This window comes from Gadus morhua, chromosome 4 (genome assembly GCF_902167405.1).
Source record: "Gadus morhua chromosome 4, gadMor3.0, whole genome shotgun sequence".
NCBI classification, from domain to species: Eukaryota; Metazoa; Chordata; class Actinopteri; order Gadiformes; family Gadidae; genus Gadus; species Gadus morhua.
The window spans coordinates 36,254,696-36,272,556 of NC_044051.1; the positions used below are offsets into that span (position 1 = coordinate 36,254,696).

A 17,861-nucleotide genomic window follows, 5' to 3' on the forward strand; every position below is an offset into this window, starting at 1 on the left:
TACCTACAGCACCTTCAATTGATATAATATTAATATATTAATGCATCATTTTTTCATAAAAGTGTATGATCCATATCCATGATGTGCGTATGTTTCCTTACCATCATAACACACAAACCGGTGTTTTTTGTCACGGTAATGCCTTATCCATTTACCGCTGTAAGATTGCACAACGAACCTACCATCCCCTCCGTTGAAATTACGGTAATTTCTTTCTCCCTCTTGGTAGAAGTCCTTGTCTGCCAGTGACCAATGCCACCTTTCAGGACCCCCATAATGAAGGCCGATCCACAGCTCATCATGAGCTCTGTCTGCATTCAAGGCCAGCAGTGACTTTATTGCCCGCATGTCGTCTATGGTGGCCAGGTCATAGCCTCTCTCTCTGCAGTAGCTCTGGGCATCAGACCAGGATTTGGGGGTTTCAATTAAACAGTGTTGGCGGTAGTCGGCACAGAAGGACGGGATACACAGTCCTGTTAGGGTAAATAATCACGTGACTCACAGTTGAATATTTTCACATTCATAAACATGAATAGGAATGCAATAATACACCCATTGGTAACGTAGACACAAATACACCAACCTGAGATTAGAAGAGTTTGTATCCATTCCATTGCTTTCATTTCTACATAATAGAAAAGGAAGTTACAATTTTCTCCAATTTCTTGCGTTACGTCTTACACTTCACTTAATTTTAGTTGAATAAAACATCTCCATATTAATAAAGCAGTTGAAAGAAGCATACTTTTGTTGATAACCGTGTAATTATTTATTCTATGATATCATTATCATTAAGATGGTTTTATTTAATATATATTCATTAATAATGAATGAATGCAGGCTGCTTCTAATGGTACCGTTCTCCTTTGATTTAAGACACTTACCTTTGGTTTCCCTTGTGTAGCGGTCAATGAGTCGTTTGATTACTAGCAGGGTGTACAACTCTCTCTCTCTCTGTCTGTCTATTTTAACTTCGACCCAAGAAGTATGTTCCAACTCTCTAATTGTATAGGCAAAATAAACTAATTAGCCAGGAAGCCCTTGTAATTCCAAATTTCACTGCTGGGCCAGTGTGTCAGGGCTTGGCCAACAGTTTAAAGTGTGGAGTGTTGGTTAATGGCTGGTTTAAGCAGCCACACCCGGCCCGAGTCAAACGGATTAGACTCCGGGACTGGGTGCGGCTGCACACCTGTTTGATCAACCATGCACACAGGTAAAACCAGCCATCACCACACACACTCAGGACATCTCCCGCCATTCTCCTCCGTAGTGGAACAAACTGGAGATATCGCAAAACACTTTGTAATATGTACAGAGCTTTTTAAAACAATAAAATGGATGTCTACAGCAACGTTACAATATGTGATTATTTCATTTCACCGTCGGTTAAGAATAGGAAAATTATATTACTATATTATTTCCGATAAGGGGACAGATAACAACCAGAGTTGTCCCCTGATCCTTCATGTAACGTGTTGACATGTCTCACACAAAGTTAATGAGGCCTGAGATGTCTCGCTGCACACGCGTCCGCCAGGGCCAGATAGTAAAATTGGCACTCGCCCAGGAGTCCATGTATACAAATAAAGTCTGCAAATATTCACCTTCCTTCCAATTTGCTTTTTGTTGATGGCTTGAAAACGGGTTGTAAGGACTTTTATTGGGTATTTATCTCCTATTCAATGTTTTGACTAATAACACGTCTTTGTTGAATACTCGATTTTGATGGTCACTTAGAGCTTTGTTGGCTATTTGTAATTATATAGCAGACCACTGCAATGATATCAGACAAATCATTACAAAATATAATATAAATATAATTGTGGTCGGACCCTTGGTAGCCTACTTCTCTCTCAACTACCAAAACAAAGTCGATCTAAACCACCAAGTAAAAGTGAAGGTAAAAAACTGAACTACCAGATCTCCCTCTATACCCCTTAACTAATCAATTTAAATCTTCTTAGACTGAACCCTACCCATAACCGACTATTCAAATAATTATATGATTAATTGAATTGATTCTGAGCATATCAGCGAATATTTTTTCAAATATGACCTAGGGCTATTTATTTGTGCTATGTATTTATGTTCGCTATTTGGATTCTTAGATATGATAGAAGACAGTTTTAAGTAGGGTTCCTGGCTCAAGTGGAACAATAAATAAAATACATTTGTCTCAGGGCCTGCCTTTCAGTGCAGGATTGCGATTAATACTCATAATTTAATAGATTCACGCAAATCGAGCACTTGCAGGAAATTACCAAAAATGTTTAAAGAAATGCCTAATAATGTTCAGGTAACATCCACCAGAACACTTGTGCCAGTGGGCCATGCAAACATGGCACATTGGCTAAAAGGTAGATTGAGTGTAGCTCATAAAAGCAGTTGCTTTGTGCATTCATGAGGTTGTATGCACTTTAATGATCCTTGCACTTTATGGGTTTTATCCTCATCGTTGAATGCAATAACCGAAGTTGCTTTCGACAAAAGCATCTGCAAAATAAATGTGATGTAATATATAGATCGTTTTTTTCCCATTGATCAATATGATTTGGTTGGGATGTAGCGTCTCATCATCATTCATTGCTGATGGCTTTTAAAATGGCAAAAACTGTAGCATTACCTGTCCTAAGCGGCATTGAAGTTGAGTTAAGAGCCGAAACACGGGCAGCCCACGGGCCCTGGAAGCCTGGTCATCCTCCAGCCATGCACAAGGTCCACAATCAGTCTCCAAACCTACTTTACATAGGAATATACAGGCCTACTTTCAGGATTTTCTTTTGACTTTCAAATGTGCCATTTCCACAGGAATTCCATTACATTAAGGTTATTTGTATTTAACCTCAGATACCCTTTTCTACATGTTTTTTAGTTTCCTGACTTAAGCATGCAACATTTTTATATATTTTTTGCTCCTTTGGAACCTTACTGATCTGTTGTCGGCAATTGATTCCCTGAACACGATAGTTTGAAACTGAAGAAAAACCAAACATTTCGATTTTGTTTTGGTATACTTTATAGTGAGATTCAGGTCATGACCAGCTTGGATTGTGTCTTATCAAGTCCTTTATCTCGTCAATGATTCTTCTGATTTAGAGTATGATTTATGGGCTTTAATGATATTCTAATACTGACTGGGCATTTTAACCCTGAGAAACTATAGATGGTGCCAATAAGGAGCGGGACAGAAAGAAAACCGGGAGGGAAGAACACAGATTGGACACTTTGACCCTACCGGCACATAACACATTCCAAATAATGCAGGCAGGAACAACTGCTAAAAGTAAAACACAACTGGCATAACGTGCTACAATTTACATTAGTATGCACAACACACAAACTCTTAAAAGTGTCTAGGGTTGCTACAGTATGGTCATCGGCTAAGCTTTTGGAGGCCCTAAGCATAATTGGTCATAAATCGCTCAGGGAGGCCCCCCCCCCCCCCCCCATTGCCTGTGCATTCTCAGCAGCTGCAGGCGGCTTTACAAAGGTGCACGATGACTTTTCCTGGCAGCAGAATCACTAATCAAGTCATCATAAGACACCCTATGTGCCACTCAAGCGTTCTTGTCCCATTATTGACCGTAGATATGTTTTACTGAGCGGCAGTTCAAAAAAACTGCGGTGAGAAAGGATGCTCCGCCTCCGATGTGTTAAGACGAGAGCTTTGAAGGCTGTTGCATTTCAGGGAAGCGGGGGGGGGGGGGTGCTCTTTTTATACATTTGGTAAAAAACATGTAATTTGGCATATAATTTTGTAATTATATGGAATTCAGTGATGGGGTACACAGTAGGGGTGTGACGAGATCTCGTGCCACGGGATCGCAAGATTTATGAAGGTATTATTGTAGCAAAAGTCTTCACCTGTAACTGCAGAATTTGAATGGGTACACTAAAGTCACAGTAAATTTGAAGTCGTATATATTTATTTTGCAAGTGTACTCTAAAGTCACAAATGTGTAACAGTACATTTGTAGTCGTAAATATTTTTTATACCATTGTAAACACAAAATAGGGTCTACGAGTACGCAAATCTGTGTTACAGGTGCACAAATCCTTTTGCTACAATCAGGGGCGCTGCCTGGCGGGGAAAAGTGGTACTGATTCTAAGGGCCCGGCCCAACGCAGCACGGCCCACGGCCCGCGGATGGCAATTATATAATATTAATATTCTTGGCTTTTTTTTTTTTTTTAATGTCTCATTACAAAGAAATGGTAATTAGAAATAAACTTATTAAACTCACAACTGTCGATTTCCATAACGTTTTCGTTAGTTATTTAACATATTGTCATTTGCCCTTCCCCCTGAGCTCTTGCGAAATGGTTCGGCCGCAACGCGCGATGCGTTAGATGCTGGCACTGGCAGCAGCAATTATTGCAGCGCAGTTGGTGCAAAACACATTCGCACACCCGTGTTTCATAATCTGAGAACATGCCGAAAAGGTGTGCATTCGTAAACCCAAATTTGAACTAATGCATCAGAAGATGCATATCTGTGAAAACTTTCCTCACAAATCAAATGATGAACAACGCTATGTTAATTCAGCATTTTAATGAGCGAACACAAATCCATTTTACAACTGCTCGAATCTGCTCCTGCAAGTCTCAGCTGTGGGTTTTTTTGCAGGTTGTTTTGCACCACGTCTAGGTGGTAAATGTGTAGCAAAAGTATTCGTATCCGTAGATGCAAGAGCGTCCGTGGGCGGGACAAAATAGTCCCGCCCATAATTTCCTAATCCAATGAAAATCGCCGGCAGGGATGCATTTCTCAAATTACACTGGGACCAGTGACGGCTGGTGGTGATTTTGGGTGGGTGGGCTAAAGAATGCATTACATTTATCAATACTTCACAGGGCTCCAGACGCCATGAGGTCACCTTTATATCTCTGTTCATAAAATGTTGTATGGTTCTTACCAGCCTTACGCGACCTGATCAGCTAGATTTAAAGTGTCATTTGCACCGACATAGGCCTCACGGTTACCTCCGATGCAAGCCCCATGATACAAGCATACTCGTGTGTTTCATGTGCAACAGGGTGCTTTTATTCACGGGACTTGCTGCAAGAGGGACCGGGGTCAATAGCTGACATACTGATAACAAACGCACACCATTGCATGCAGAGCCAGCCAGAAATACAATACATGCCCACAGATGATTTGCATTTTACTGCCAGAATGTCTTATGGTGGACAATTAGCGGTGGTCGAGGAACTGTGGTTCAAAAAAATAAATAAAAAATTGTGATACAGCTATGTTTGATGGGGGAAATTGTTGCTTTGAAATTAGAAGTTTTGCATTTTAACCGTAACTTCTGACAAAGAAGTGAAGGGATTCTATAATCCCGACTCAGCCCCACATCTGTCCCTTGCAAACCCCCCCGACATGACATGGGCTGGATTGGGCCCATGGGCTGTCAAAGGGGGGGGGGGGGGCAATGCATGTGATAGTATACCAGACTCGCATGGTCCTTAGGGACAATATTTCAATACATAATATGACTAATTTGGTCCACCAAGGGAGAAGAATAATACAAAAAATAAATAAATAAATAAAATAATTATATATGGTTATTTTAAACAAACGGGCTATTGTAGACAGTGGATACTCGATTATTACAGTCTATCACAACCAGTTTAATGGCCAACCATATCACACAACCCTGACTGACCCCGACTGACCCCCGACTGACAACGTGACGGGGACAACAGAAGTGTATTGCCTAATATTGAAAATGCAGATTCTTATATTATTTTGTTAATGTTTTATGGCCAAAATGGCAACAAGGTGAATTGACGAACGTATGAGAGAAGCAGCATTAAGGACACATCAAATAAGAATATTTTTGTTTAGAAATGTTTTTAAAAGGTAGCCTTGTTTCTTTGTTTTAGTTTTTTTTCAGTTTTTATTTTTATGACTTTTGAATATATGGAAACAGATGACTTGATTGTGATGTTTATGTGGATAATTATCAAAAAGGGAGATTCCCAAAGAAATTATCCAGTGACAATGGTTCACATTTGGTGAACCAAGTCATCCAACAGAATTGACCCACGCGACCATTGTCCCACCACCCTCGGAGTGGTGGGACAGTAGAGAGGGAGAGTGGTCCCGTAGAGAACAACGTCTACGGGACAACAAGCCAAGGCAACTGCAGATACAGCCCAAGGAAGGGCAACTCCACGATACATGGATTACTATCGAAGACGTGCCTGGAATTCACCAAGGTGGTTGGAATCATTCCAAGTCCTGTGGATCAGAGCAAGGTAGCTAAGAGTGCTACCCGGACCCACGCCAGCCACTGCAAGCGGGCACCGTCACCAACAACAAAGGTCCCTTCCCGACCCAACCCCCTTGGCCGTCACCCCAACACTGAAACCAGGGTGAAGTGCAAGTAACTCACCCTTGCACACCGAAATCACGTCAGAACCAGGCCCAAAAGACTGTCTCTGGCCTGGGGAGAGATGGGGCCAGAATCGACATCATTCAGAATGGACACCAGCCCTGGACCACTATCTGATGGGATTGATAGTGTGATGGAAGTTTAATTGTATTTTTCCAGGTGATGTTAGGTGATTTTATGCTACCTTCTGCAAAAGCGAACGGTGGTATAAATATCTGTACTTGGAGGCCATGGTCGGACATAGTAGATTATGAACATATGCATGTTGTGATTAAGTGATCATTTTAATCCTAAAGGTTGCATCATTTTGTGATTATAAATAATCAAAGGGGGGATTGTGATGGAAAATCTACACGTTGTTACGTTTTTGGTCTATCTATGAACTTAAGGTTTGGTACTATTTTGTGTGATGCATATATTGCCTGCCTTCTCCTCTCCTTATGGGTCATCTAAAGTGTGAACCTTCTAGGGTTGTGTGATGCGTTTTATTGCCTGCCTGTTCCTATGTTTTCGTGTCTTGTAAATCATCTTCCATGCAATCCTTTGATGTATGGGCCTGTTCCTCGACCCCCTGGCTAGCGTCAACGAAGCCAGAGGGTTACATGGCACGGCCGGTCACCTGGTAAACAAAGGCTTTTGGTTTATTGGGGGACACACCCCCTCCAGAACCCATCCCAAGTGAATAAGAACTCACGACTCGGAACAATCTGTGGACTTCTCTCGAGCGTACCTTTAAGTATGAAGTAACACGCAACGAGAAGCTCCCATCTGAGGCCTCAGATTTTATTGTTTGTTGATGCATGTTGTGATGTATCTTTGTTCGTACTTTTATTACAAATATATATGACCACTAATTGTCAACAGTATTGTGTGCTTTTTGCATCTAAATATCTCATCTGTCTTAGACGCAAAGTCTGACAGAGAAATTGCCACGACAGTGTGTGTGTGTGTGTGTGTGTGTGTGTGTGTGTGTGTGTGTGTGTGTGTGTGTGTGTGTGTGTGTGTGTGTGTGTGTGTGTGTGTGTGTGTGTGTGTGTGGAAAGTTCCTAAGCCAGAGGGAAACTTTGAACGAATGCAAAAGGCTTAAAATGTACCACTATATAAGAACCTTCAGAAAAAAATAATGAATTGTTATGAGTTGGAGCAGTGGATTTCTGTTTTTCATTTCTTGTTTGATGGTTTCGGTTAATCTGTTCAAATACTGTGTTATTGTTTGGTCCAAAAGCTTTGATTTCTTTTGACATACGAGCTGAACATCATCATAATTTAAAAAACGGTATAATTTGAACTGTATAATTTATTGCGTAGGATTTTTTTAATGCTCGTTATTTTGGTTTGAATTATTTTTAACCATGTCCTATAAATAAAAAGGAAATTACGGGGAAGGGTTACCTCCCCTTTCTCTTATTTTGCCCCCCCAGATTATTTGTCCCGACCGCCCATGAGAAAATGAGTTACGAACGTGTACACATAGTTCTTTCATTGAGAGACACCGTGGCTTGCAAACGAGCGAAGCATCGCAGTTGCTCAGTGTTTGGATGTACAAAACCTCGAAAAAGTAAGTTAACTAACGCCATATCATTGTGTTGCTTTACTGTATATGGTCACCTTGTTAGCATTATAATGTTGCTTTAGCATTAGCGCTACAGCTAACGGCCAAGTTACTGTCGCGAATGTTACGGTAGATAGCATCAGTTATGTGTGTAATACCATGGACCTTTTAAAGAAAGGACAGCGGACTAAAACATTGCCACCCATTCATAACTATAAATACACGCACTGTAACTCGAGTGTGCACCTCAGAAAGCAAGGGGCATCACACGAGAATGGGCACAATTCAACAAAGGGGCTACAGGCACTGATCTCTACTGCTTGGATACCAAGGGAATGCAATGTTTAACAATGTCTGCTCACCATACAACAAACGAATACAACTGTATTTTACCGGCCACTGGACCGCAGTAGTTCTAGCATTTTACTGATGAGGAGATGATCGACCTGTTAAACTCATCCTAAATACATGTGGCACCCTTCTACCCTCTTGTACTCCCAGTTATAGCTGGTTATTTACGGGCAAAAAAGTGTACCTGGAACGCACTATTATAGGCATATTTTCCCCTTCACACTTGATTCAAATCAAAGGGTTATTAGCCGATTTCTGCAGAGCTTGATGTCATGGTATTGAGTTGTTGAGATGAACTATAAAATATGTAAACAAATCAAGGATGTAATATCATTTCATATAACTCATTTTAAGTATTATGTAATTCACTAAACATGCTTCTCTTATATCTTCTTACAACTTGCACCTGGAATACATACAAGGTAAAAAATGTAGTACCGATTTTTCTTTGTTGTCTCTACGCAGGCCAGCTCATCAAGTGCTTACATTCAGCAGCTTCTCTCAAGGGATGTTGCCTGCCAGACCGAAAACCTGGAAACGCATATTTGTAGGCAGAAAGCTGTCCTTAAAGTCTATGCAGCCCCATTTTAAAAGTGAAGGTGTGTACATTACTCATTGAGTATTTTTTTTCTTTGATTTGGTAGATTCTAGGCAGCATAGATTCTAGGCTGATGCTATGTTCTTACTGCGCTAAAAAGCCTGGTCCTCTTTGGAAAAGCATCAGGACCAAAGCCCTGCTAAAACACGAGTCAAACTTGGGAGTTGCATTTCAAAGATGGAATCAGTCAAGAGCCCAGAAGGGTTTTAAGACAGATGCCACATGAGCTGGTTTATCATTCTCAAACATCAATGAATTCATAATGCATGATTGTTAGCTGATCAGTTTAGAGGGAAGGACACGTTGTTGCTTTTTAGTGTCAAAATAGAATTATTGCGCTTGTCTCGCATGTCATGTTGTGATCAGATCACTTTGCGCTGGTGTTCGTTGAGTGTCCTTAACCTGGCCAACCACTTGAGCTTTGAGTCTAGGGAGGAGGTTGCTGGAGGAGACATCCCTCTCCAAAACTGTGAATCTTTGTCAGCAGTACACATTTTAAACCCTCTGTGTCAATGTTACATACAAGAGTTTCCCTCATGTGTACAAATACACAATGCCTCCCTTTATGCAAATAATGTATCAAAACAATTGATTTTTCCTTTTTTTCTCCCTCTGCAAAAGACTGCGATGCCTTTGGAGACCGTAGCACTCATCGCAACGCCACCTCAGAGATTCTGGGTGTGGACACCCCTGGCTCCTCCCACATGTCCAGTCACAGCGAGGAGCTGAAGATTCTGAGCGTCTACGGAAAAGGGGAGGGCCCACTGGCGGAGGACGGCCATGACACCCTCTTCACCGCGTCCGAAGTGGAGGCCCTGAACTCGCTGTCTGCCGACCACAGCGTGGCCAAGAGCCTGGAGCGCGGCGAGCGGCTGGTCTGCCGCGAGGAGCTGAGTGTGCAGGTTGGAAATCATCTTCTCATTCACCATCCAAAAGAGAGGTTTCCTCTGTTACAACTCTAAAACAAACCCATTGAAAGCCAGTGTTGGGAATAGCGCCGTTTAAAAGAACGGCGTTACGTAATGCCGTTATTATTTCAGTAACGGGGTATTCTAACTAATTACTATTTCCGTCCTACAACGCCGTTACCGTTACTGTACGAAATGCAGTGCGTTACTATGAATTGATTGAATAAACTGCGTAATCTGAACGCATCCCTGGCTCCAAACACAAACTGCTAGTGTGACCGGGTGGTTTAACAACGAGATAAGCGATTATGATTGGCTAAGGCAGAGTCATGTTTCATGGTGGCCAATCGGAGCCAGTGTTTTTACACACAAGCCAGGACACGCGCGCCACACACACGCAAACGCACACACCAAACCGAATCGATGAAGCAGCAGAAATGGCGAGTACGGAGCAATCAGATGAAAAGTTGGAATTTTCTGTAGTATCTGGCAGATGTTCCACAGCCTTTGCAACCAAGCAAATTGAAATCCAGGCCCCATCCACACTAACCCGGGTAAATGTAAAAACGCCCATCCACAATGAAAAAGATCACCGTCCACACTATCGTTTTCATATCGTTTTCACAATGTTTTGCATCCACGTTCCACACAGAAATCATTTTGATAAACAGTTGTTGTAATGGTTACGTTACTCCGCCACCCCTCTCTGTTAAGATTACAGGCGCACGATCAGATGATATTCACAGTTGATCAGCTGGTTAATCATTTTCGACCCGGTCTTGTCCAGAAACGCCGCTCCAAGTAGGCGACGGTTTGAACTGTCGTCTTTTTATAGCATCACTTAAGAACATTAAGTACAGCGCTCGCCTCCGGCGTTGGAGCAACGATTATGTTTGACTCAATATGTCGAGTTGTTTCTGGAGATAAATTAGTACAATGTACAGAGAGATCCTCATTTGATTTTCACCTGCCATTCTTTTGATGAGCTTCTCGGTCTATAGCGCAAGCTTGTGGCAGTGTCATGGCAGTGTCATGGCAATCGAACGTCATCGTTTCTGAAAGCCTCCGTCTGTCCACACTACAACGCAAACCCATCGGTTTCACATTTATCCACCTCAGCGATAGTTTTCGAAAAGCATCGTTTTCAGCGTCGGAATTCTCTGTTTTAGTTTGGACGGAAGGACTAAACGGATGAATATTGATGCATTTGTAGATTTACCCGGGTTAGTGTGGACGGGGCCTCAGTTGGAAGCATATCAGGGCCTTGAATGGGCAGTTCAACCATTTAACACATTCAGGCCAAGTGAAAACTGCTCAGAAAAATCCAAATCTTTCACATATAGGAACTTTCTTTTTTTTAAAGTAACGCAAATAGTTACTTTCCCTGGTAACTAGTTACTTTTATCATAGAGTAATTCAGTTACTAACTCAGTTACTTTTTGGAACAAGTAGTGAGTAACTATAACTAATTACTTTTTTAAAGTAACGTTCCCAACACTGTTGAAAGCCCACACCTTTATGATTCAGTAAACGTTTTTACACTGCCAAATATTCCCGTCTTATGCCCAACTTCGCCTGTGTGATCCGCGCGTTTACACTGAGCGAGGTAATTTACGGGCTTTATTAACCCTCTCTGACCCTACACATATTGGCCGTTTCATTTTGATGTAAATGCGATAGACAGCTTTGCGGCTCTAGGGGCGAGGCTTGGGTAGAGGTGTTGCTGCATTGTCTCTACAACAGAGACGATGCAGCGATATCAACATGAATAGTTGTAACTGGAGAGGCGGTGAAATCCGCAAGCTGCTGACCATCATGGGAGAGAAGGTGATGCAGTCGCATTTAAAGAAGACGAAAAATGGTCGATCTAAGAGAAAGTACCAGACAAACTTTCCTTACAATGCTTCGTCAGCAAAGTGGTTAGCAAAATAAAGAATATGTTGGGATTTTTGCACTTGTAAATAGATAATCGCGTTTTAGCGTACACTCAGATGTGAACTCATTCTTGCACGCGAGGGTCTTGAATCAAAAAAAATATATTTATGTTTTTTTGCAATTCATTGTAAAAAGTCCTCCAGTGTGTAGCCCCGCCTTCTCCTGTGAACCAAGCAAGCCAGCTCCGAGACGAAGGGGGATTTTATCAGCTTGGCAGGGTAAAAATGCCTAATCTGTAGTTAGTGGGGATTGACAACTATTCTGTGAAAATGAAAGAAGATGTCTTGTGTGTGTTTCCTTCTTTATGTGGAAAGCAGCAGACCCCAGACACCATTTCAATCAAGGTTGAAGAGGATATTGGGGGAGGCATGGCCGCCGTAGGTTAGTAATACACATTGCATCTATGCAAGCAAACAACCTTGATAAACTGAGAATGTACTTGATTCTACCCGCGCTAAAAAGCCTGGTCCTCTTTGGAAAAGCATCTTGACCAGCGGCTGCTAAAACACAAGTCAAACTTGGGAGTTGCATTTCGAAGATGGAATCAGTCAAGAGCCCAGAAGGGTTTCAAGACAGATGCCACATGAGCTGGTTTATCATTCTCAAACATCAATGAATTAAAAATGTATAAATATTAGCTGATCAGCTAACAGGGAAGGATACATTGTCGCTTGTTATTGTCAAAAATAGACTAATTGCGCTTGTCTCTCATGTCATGTTGTGCTCAGATCATTTTGCGCTGGTGTTCGTTCAGTGTCCTCCACCTGTCCCACGCTTGAGCTTTGAGTCTAGGGGGGAGGGTGTTGGAGGAGACATCCCTCTCCAAAACTCTGAAACATTTTAAACCCTCTTTGTCAATGCACATACTATGAAATAGTTTCAAATGTACAAATACACAGTTCCTCCTTTTATGCAAACAGTGTACCGAAACAATTACTTTCTGTCTTTTTTTTTTCTCCCTCTGCAGAAGACAACGATGCCTTTGGAGACCGTAGCACGCAGCGCGGCGCCACCTCGGAGAATCTGGGTGTGGACGCCCCTGGCTCCTCCCACATGTCCAGTCACAGCGGGAAGCTGAAGATCCTGAGCGTCTACGGTAAAGGGGAGGGCCCTCTGGCGGTGGACGTCCATGACACCCTCTTCACCGCGTCAGAAGTGGAGGCCCTGAACTCGCTGTCTGCGGACCACAGCGCGGCCAAGAGCCTGGAGCGCGGTGAGCGGCTGGTCCGTCCTGAAGAGCTGCACACACCCATAGAAAGCACACCCCTTTATGATTCAGTAAACGCTGCCAAATATGCCCGTCTTATGCCCACCTTTTTCCTTGCATGGTCCGCGCGTTTACACTAACCGTGGTCATTTACCGGCTTGATTTCGCACCCCAATTTTACCCTCTCAGACCCCACTCATATTGGCGCTTTTCATTTAGATGTAAATGTTATTAGACAGCTTTGCGGTTCCAGGGAAGGGACTTGGGTAGAGGTGTTGCTGCATTGTCTCTACAACAGAGACAACGCAGCGATTTCAACTCGAGTAGTTATAACTGGATATATATAACTGATATCTGCAAGCTGCTGACCATCATGGGAGAGAAGGTGATGCAGTCGCATTTAACGAAGGCGGGGAAAGATGGTACAATCTACGAGAAAGTACCAGAAGAACTTTCCTTACGATGCTTGGTCAGCAAAGTGGTCAGCCAAATAAAGAATATGTTATTGATTTTGCGCTTGTAAATAGTGAATCGCGTTTTAGTCTACACTCAGATGTCAACTTATTCTTGCATGCGAGAATGAGTGAATCGAAAGAAAAAAGACATTCGGAGTATGCAATTTATTGATAAGACGTGTACTCTCCGTGCATAGACCTGCCATCTCGAGTGAACCAAGATAGCTGGCCCCGTGATGAAGGGGGATTTTACCCCCTCTGTTGTACACAGGCAAGACAATGAATTTGCAGGGCGTGCAAAGCAGCGAACGAACCGGCTTGGCAGTGTAATAATGCATAATGTGTCCTTAGTGCGGATTGACAACTGTTCTGTGCAAATGAAAGGATGTGTCTTGAGTGTGTTTCCTTCTTTATGTGGAAAGCAGCAGACCCCGGACACCATTTCAATCAAGGTTGAAGAGGATATTGGTGGAGGCATGGCCGCTGTAGGTTAGTAATACACATTGCATCCATGCAAGCAAACAACCTGGATCAACTGAGAATGTACTCGATTCTAACTGCGCTGAAAAGCCTGGTCCTCTTTGGAACAGCATCATGACCATCGCCCTGTTAAAACACGAGTCAAATTTGGGAGTAGCATTTCAAAGATGGTATCAGTAAAGGGCCCAGAAGGGCTTAAAGACAGATTCCCCATAAGCTGGTTTATCATTCTCAAACATCAATGAATTCAAAATGTATAAATGTTAGCTGATCAGCTTACAGGGAAGGACACGTTGTCGCTTGTTATTGTCAAAATAGAATAATTGCGCATGTCATGTCGGGCTCAGATCATTTTGCGCTGGTGTTCGTTCAGTGTCCTCCACCTGGCCCCCACTTGAGCTTTGAGTCTAGGGAGGAGGGTGCTGGAGGATACATCCATCTCCAAAACTCTGAATCTTTGTCTGCAGTACACATTTTAAACCCTCTATGTCAATGGTACATTTAAATAGTTTATTTCATGTGTACAAACACACACTTCCTCCTTCTATGCAAACAGTGTATCAAAACAATCAACAAAACAATTTTTTTTCTCCCTCTGCAGAAGACTGCGATGCCTTTGGAGACCGTAGCACGCAGCGCGGCGCCACCTCGGAGAGTCTGCGTGTGGACGCCCCTGGCTCCTCCCACATGTCCTGTCACAGCGAGGAACTGGTGGTTAGCAGAATAAAGAATATGTTGGCATTTTTGCACTTTTTAATAGTCAAACGCGTTTTAGCCTACACTCAAGATGTGAACTCATTCTTGCATGCGAGGGTCTTGAATCAAAAAAAAAAAACCGCAGGCAAGACATTGAAATTGCAGGGTGTGCCAAGCCTCGACCGAACCAACTTGGCAGTGTAAAAACGCCTAATCTGTCGGTAGTGGGGATTGACATCTATTCTGTGAAAATTAAAGAATATGTCTTGTGTGTGTTTCCTTCTTTATGTGGAAAGCAGGAGACCCCAGACACCATTTCAATCAAGGTTGAAGAGGATACTGGTGGAGGCATGCCCGCCGTAGGTTAGTACACACATTGCATCGATGCAAGAAATCAATCTTGATAAACTGAGCACGTACTCGAATCTGCCTTCTCAGTAGGAGCCTTTAACCCTTGACCATCCAAAGGGGCGACAAGGAAAATGCATAATCAACAAATAGAAGTTGGAAAGAATTTCAAAATATAATTCTTGCAATATAAAAGTGTGTACAAAGTACATGCTGTATACCTATTGTGAAATGATTCATTAAAAACATTACTTTCTCTCTTTCTGTTTTCCTCTCTGAAGAAGACGACAATGACATCAGAGACTGCAGCACGCAGCGTGGCGCCACCTCAGAGAGTCTGGGTGTGGACACCCCTGGCTCCTCCCACATGTCAAGTCACAGCGGGGAGCTGCGCATCCTGAGCGTCTATGGACAAGGGGAGGGCCCACTGGCGGTGGACGGCCATGACACCCTCTTTGCCGCGTCAGAACTGGAGGCCTTGAGCTCGCTGTCCGCAGACCACAGCGTGGCCAAGAGCCTGAACTGCAGCGTGCGGCTCGTCCGCCTTGAGGAGCTGACTGGGCATCAGGGCGGCCGCAAGGGCCGGCCCGGTGTCTTGTGTGGAAAGGTTGTTCCCAACGATGCCAATATGATCGTCCACATGAGGACTCACTCCGGGGAGAAGCCCCACAGGTGTAACCAATGCACAAAGCGCTTCAGTCAGAGCTCCGCCCTGAAGAGCCACATGAGGAACCACACGGACAGGAAGCCCTACAAGTGTGACCAATGCAGGAAGCGCTTCACTCGGAAATGCCACCTGAAAATCCACATGAGGACTCACACCGGGGAGAAGCCCTACAAGTGTGACCAATGCACGAAGCGCTTCAGTCAGCGCTCCACCCTGAAGGCCCACATGAGGACTCACTCCGGGGAGAAGCCCTACAAGTGTGACCAATGCACGAAGCGCTTCGGTCGGAAATGCATCCTGAAGAAACACATGAGGACTCACTCCGGGGAGAAGCCCTACAGGTGTGACCAATGCACGATGCGCTTCCAACGGAAATGCGACCTGGAGATCCACCTGAGGACTCACTCTGGGGAGAAGCCCTACAAGTGTGACCAATGCACGAAGGGATTCAGTCTGAAAGGCACCCTGAATATCCACATGAGGACTCACTCTGGGGAGAAGCCCTACAAGTGTGACCAATGCACGAAGGGCTTCAGTATGAAATGCGTCCTGAAGATCCACCTGAGGACTCACTCCGGGGAGAAGCCATACAGGTGTGACCAATGCACGATGCGCTTCAGTCAGAATGGCCACCTGAAGCGCCACATGAGGACTCACTCCGTGGAGAAGTCCTACAAGTGTGACCAATGCACGATGCGCTTCAGTCAGAGCTCCGCCCTGAAGAGCCACATGAGGACCCACACCGGGGAGAAGCCCTACAAGTGTGACCAATGCACGAAGCGCTTCAGTCAGCGCTCCGCCCTGAAGGTCCACATGAGGACTCACTCCGGGGAGAAGCCCTACAAGTGTGACCAATGCACGAAGCGCTTCGGTCGGAAATGCATCCTGAAGAAACACATGAGGACTCACTCCGGGGAGAAGCCCTACAGGTGTGACCAATGCACGAAGCGCTTCCAACGGAAATGCGACCTGGAGATCCACCTGAGGACTCACTCTGGGGAGAAGCCCTACAAGTGTGACCAATGCACGAAGGGCTTCAGTCTGAAAGGCACCCTGAATATCCACATGAGGACTCACTCTGGGGAGAAGCCCTACAGGTGTGACCAATGCACGAAGGGCTTCAGTATGAAATGCGTCCTGAAGATCCACCTGAGGACTCACTCCGGGGAGAAGCCATACAGGTGTGACCAATGCACGATGCGCTTCAGTCAGAAAGGCCACCTGAAGCGCCACATGAGGACTCACTCCGTGGAGAAGTCCTACAAGTGTGACCAATGCACGATGCGCTTCAGTCAGAATGGCCACCTGAAGACCCACATGAGGACTCACACCGGCAAGAAGCCATACAGGTGTGACCAATGCACAAAGCGCTTCAGTCAGAGCTCCGCCCTGAAGAGCCACATGAGGAACCACACGGACAGGAAGCCCTACAAGTGTGACCAATGCACAAAGCGCTTCAGTCAGAGAGGCAACCTGAAGACGCACATGATGACTCACTCTGGGGAGAAGCCCTACAGGTGTGACCAATGCACGAAGCGCTTCAGTCAGAGAGGCACCCTGAAGACACACATGATGACTCACTCTGGCGAGAAGCCCTACAAGTGTGACCAATGCACGAAGCGCTTCCAACGGAAATGCGACCTGAAGATCCACCTTAGGACTCACTCTGGGGAGAAGCCCTGCGTGTGTCTGCAGTGCAACGCCAGCTACAGCGACCCAAGCAATTTGCGTGTGCACATGCTCAAGCACACTTTGAGACGGGGTAGCGGGACGCTTTGATTGAGACCTCTGTCTGGTATTGGTTCTTTAAATTACTACTTTTTGTTTTTCTTTTCATCACGATTAAACGCTTTCAACTTTTGATTTGCTTGCTGTTTTTATTAATTTATGTTTGTGTTGAATAACTTATTTCTAGGACACTTCTGACAGCAAAATATTTGATTTAATGTAGAGCTTGATCAGGGGAAGATACAGGCAGCAAAGTTAAAAAGCATACAGTCAATGAGACGATGGGTGTACATGATTCGTATAGGAAACGTTCACATCAAGGGTAAATACAAAGGAAACAAAGGTCAGGGGGAGGGGCCTTCGTGGAGTTTAGGATTGGCCAGAGGAGAGACCAAGTTAAATTGCAATTCACAATTTGGGTGAAGTGGACATGGCTGCAAGACAGTTAAAGGAATCTACACAACAAAGAAGTCTTTGGATTGGCCTCAGTATCAAACTTGGTGCCCACAGTTGTAAATGCAAACTATCTTAACAC

At 44.0% G+C, this 17,861-nt stretch overlaps 2 protein-coding genes across 2 annotated transcripts in view; both read left to right on the forward strand.

Annotated features, from left to right (window-relative positions):
• Nucleotides 1-7,835: 7,835 nt before the first annotated feature.
• LOC115542374 (uncharacterized) overlaps nucleotides 7,836-17,861 on the forward strand; it is a 31,313-nt gene continuing 21,287 nt past the window's right edge. Inside the window, exon 1 of the mRNA XM_030354638.1 lies at nucleotides 7,836-7,959. The gene's annotated coding sequence lies outside the window, so the exon portion shown is untranslated. The remainder of the gene's footprint in view (nucleotides 7,960-17,861) is intronic.
• On the forward strand, nucleotides 15,362-17,461 carry LOC115542334 (zinc finger protein 845). The gene has a single exon (XM_030354588.1). It carries the CDS (start codon nucleotides 15,560-15,562, stop codon nucleotides 17,375-17,377), a length of 1,818 nt encoding a protein of 605 aa, XP_030210448.1. The 5' UTR covers nucleotides 15,362-15,559; the 3' UTR covers nucleotides 17,378-17,461.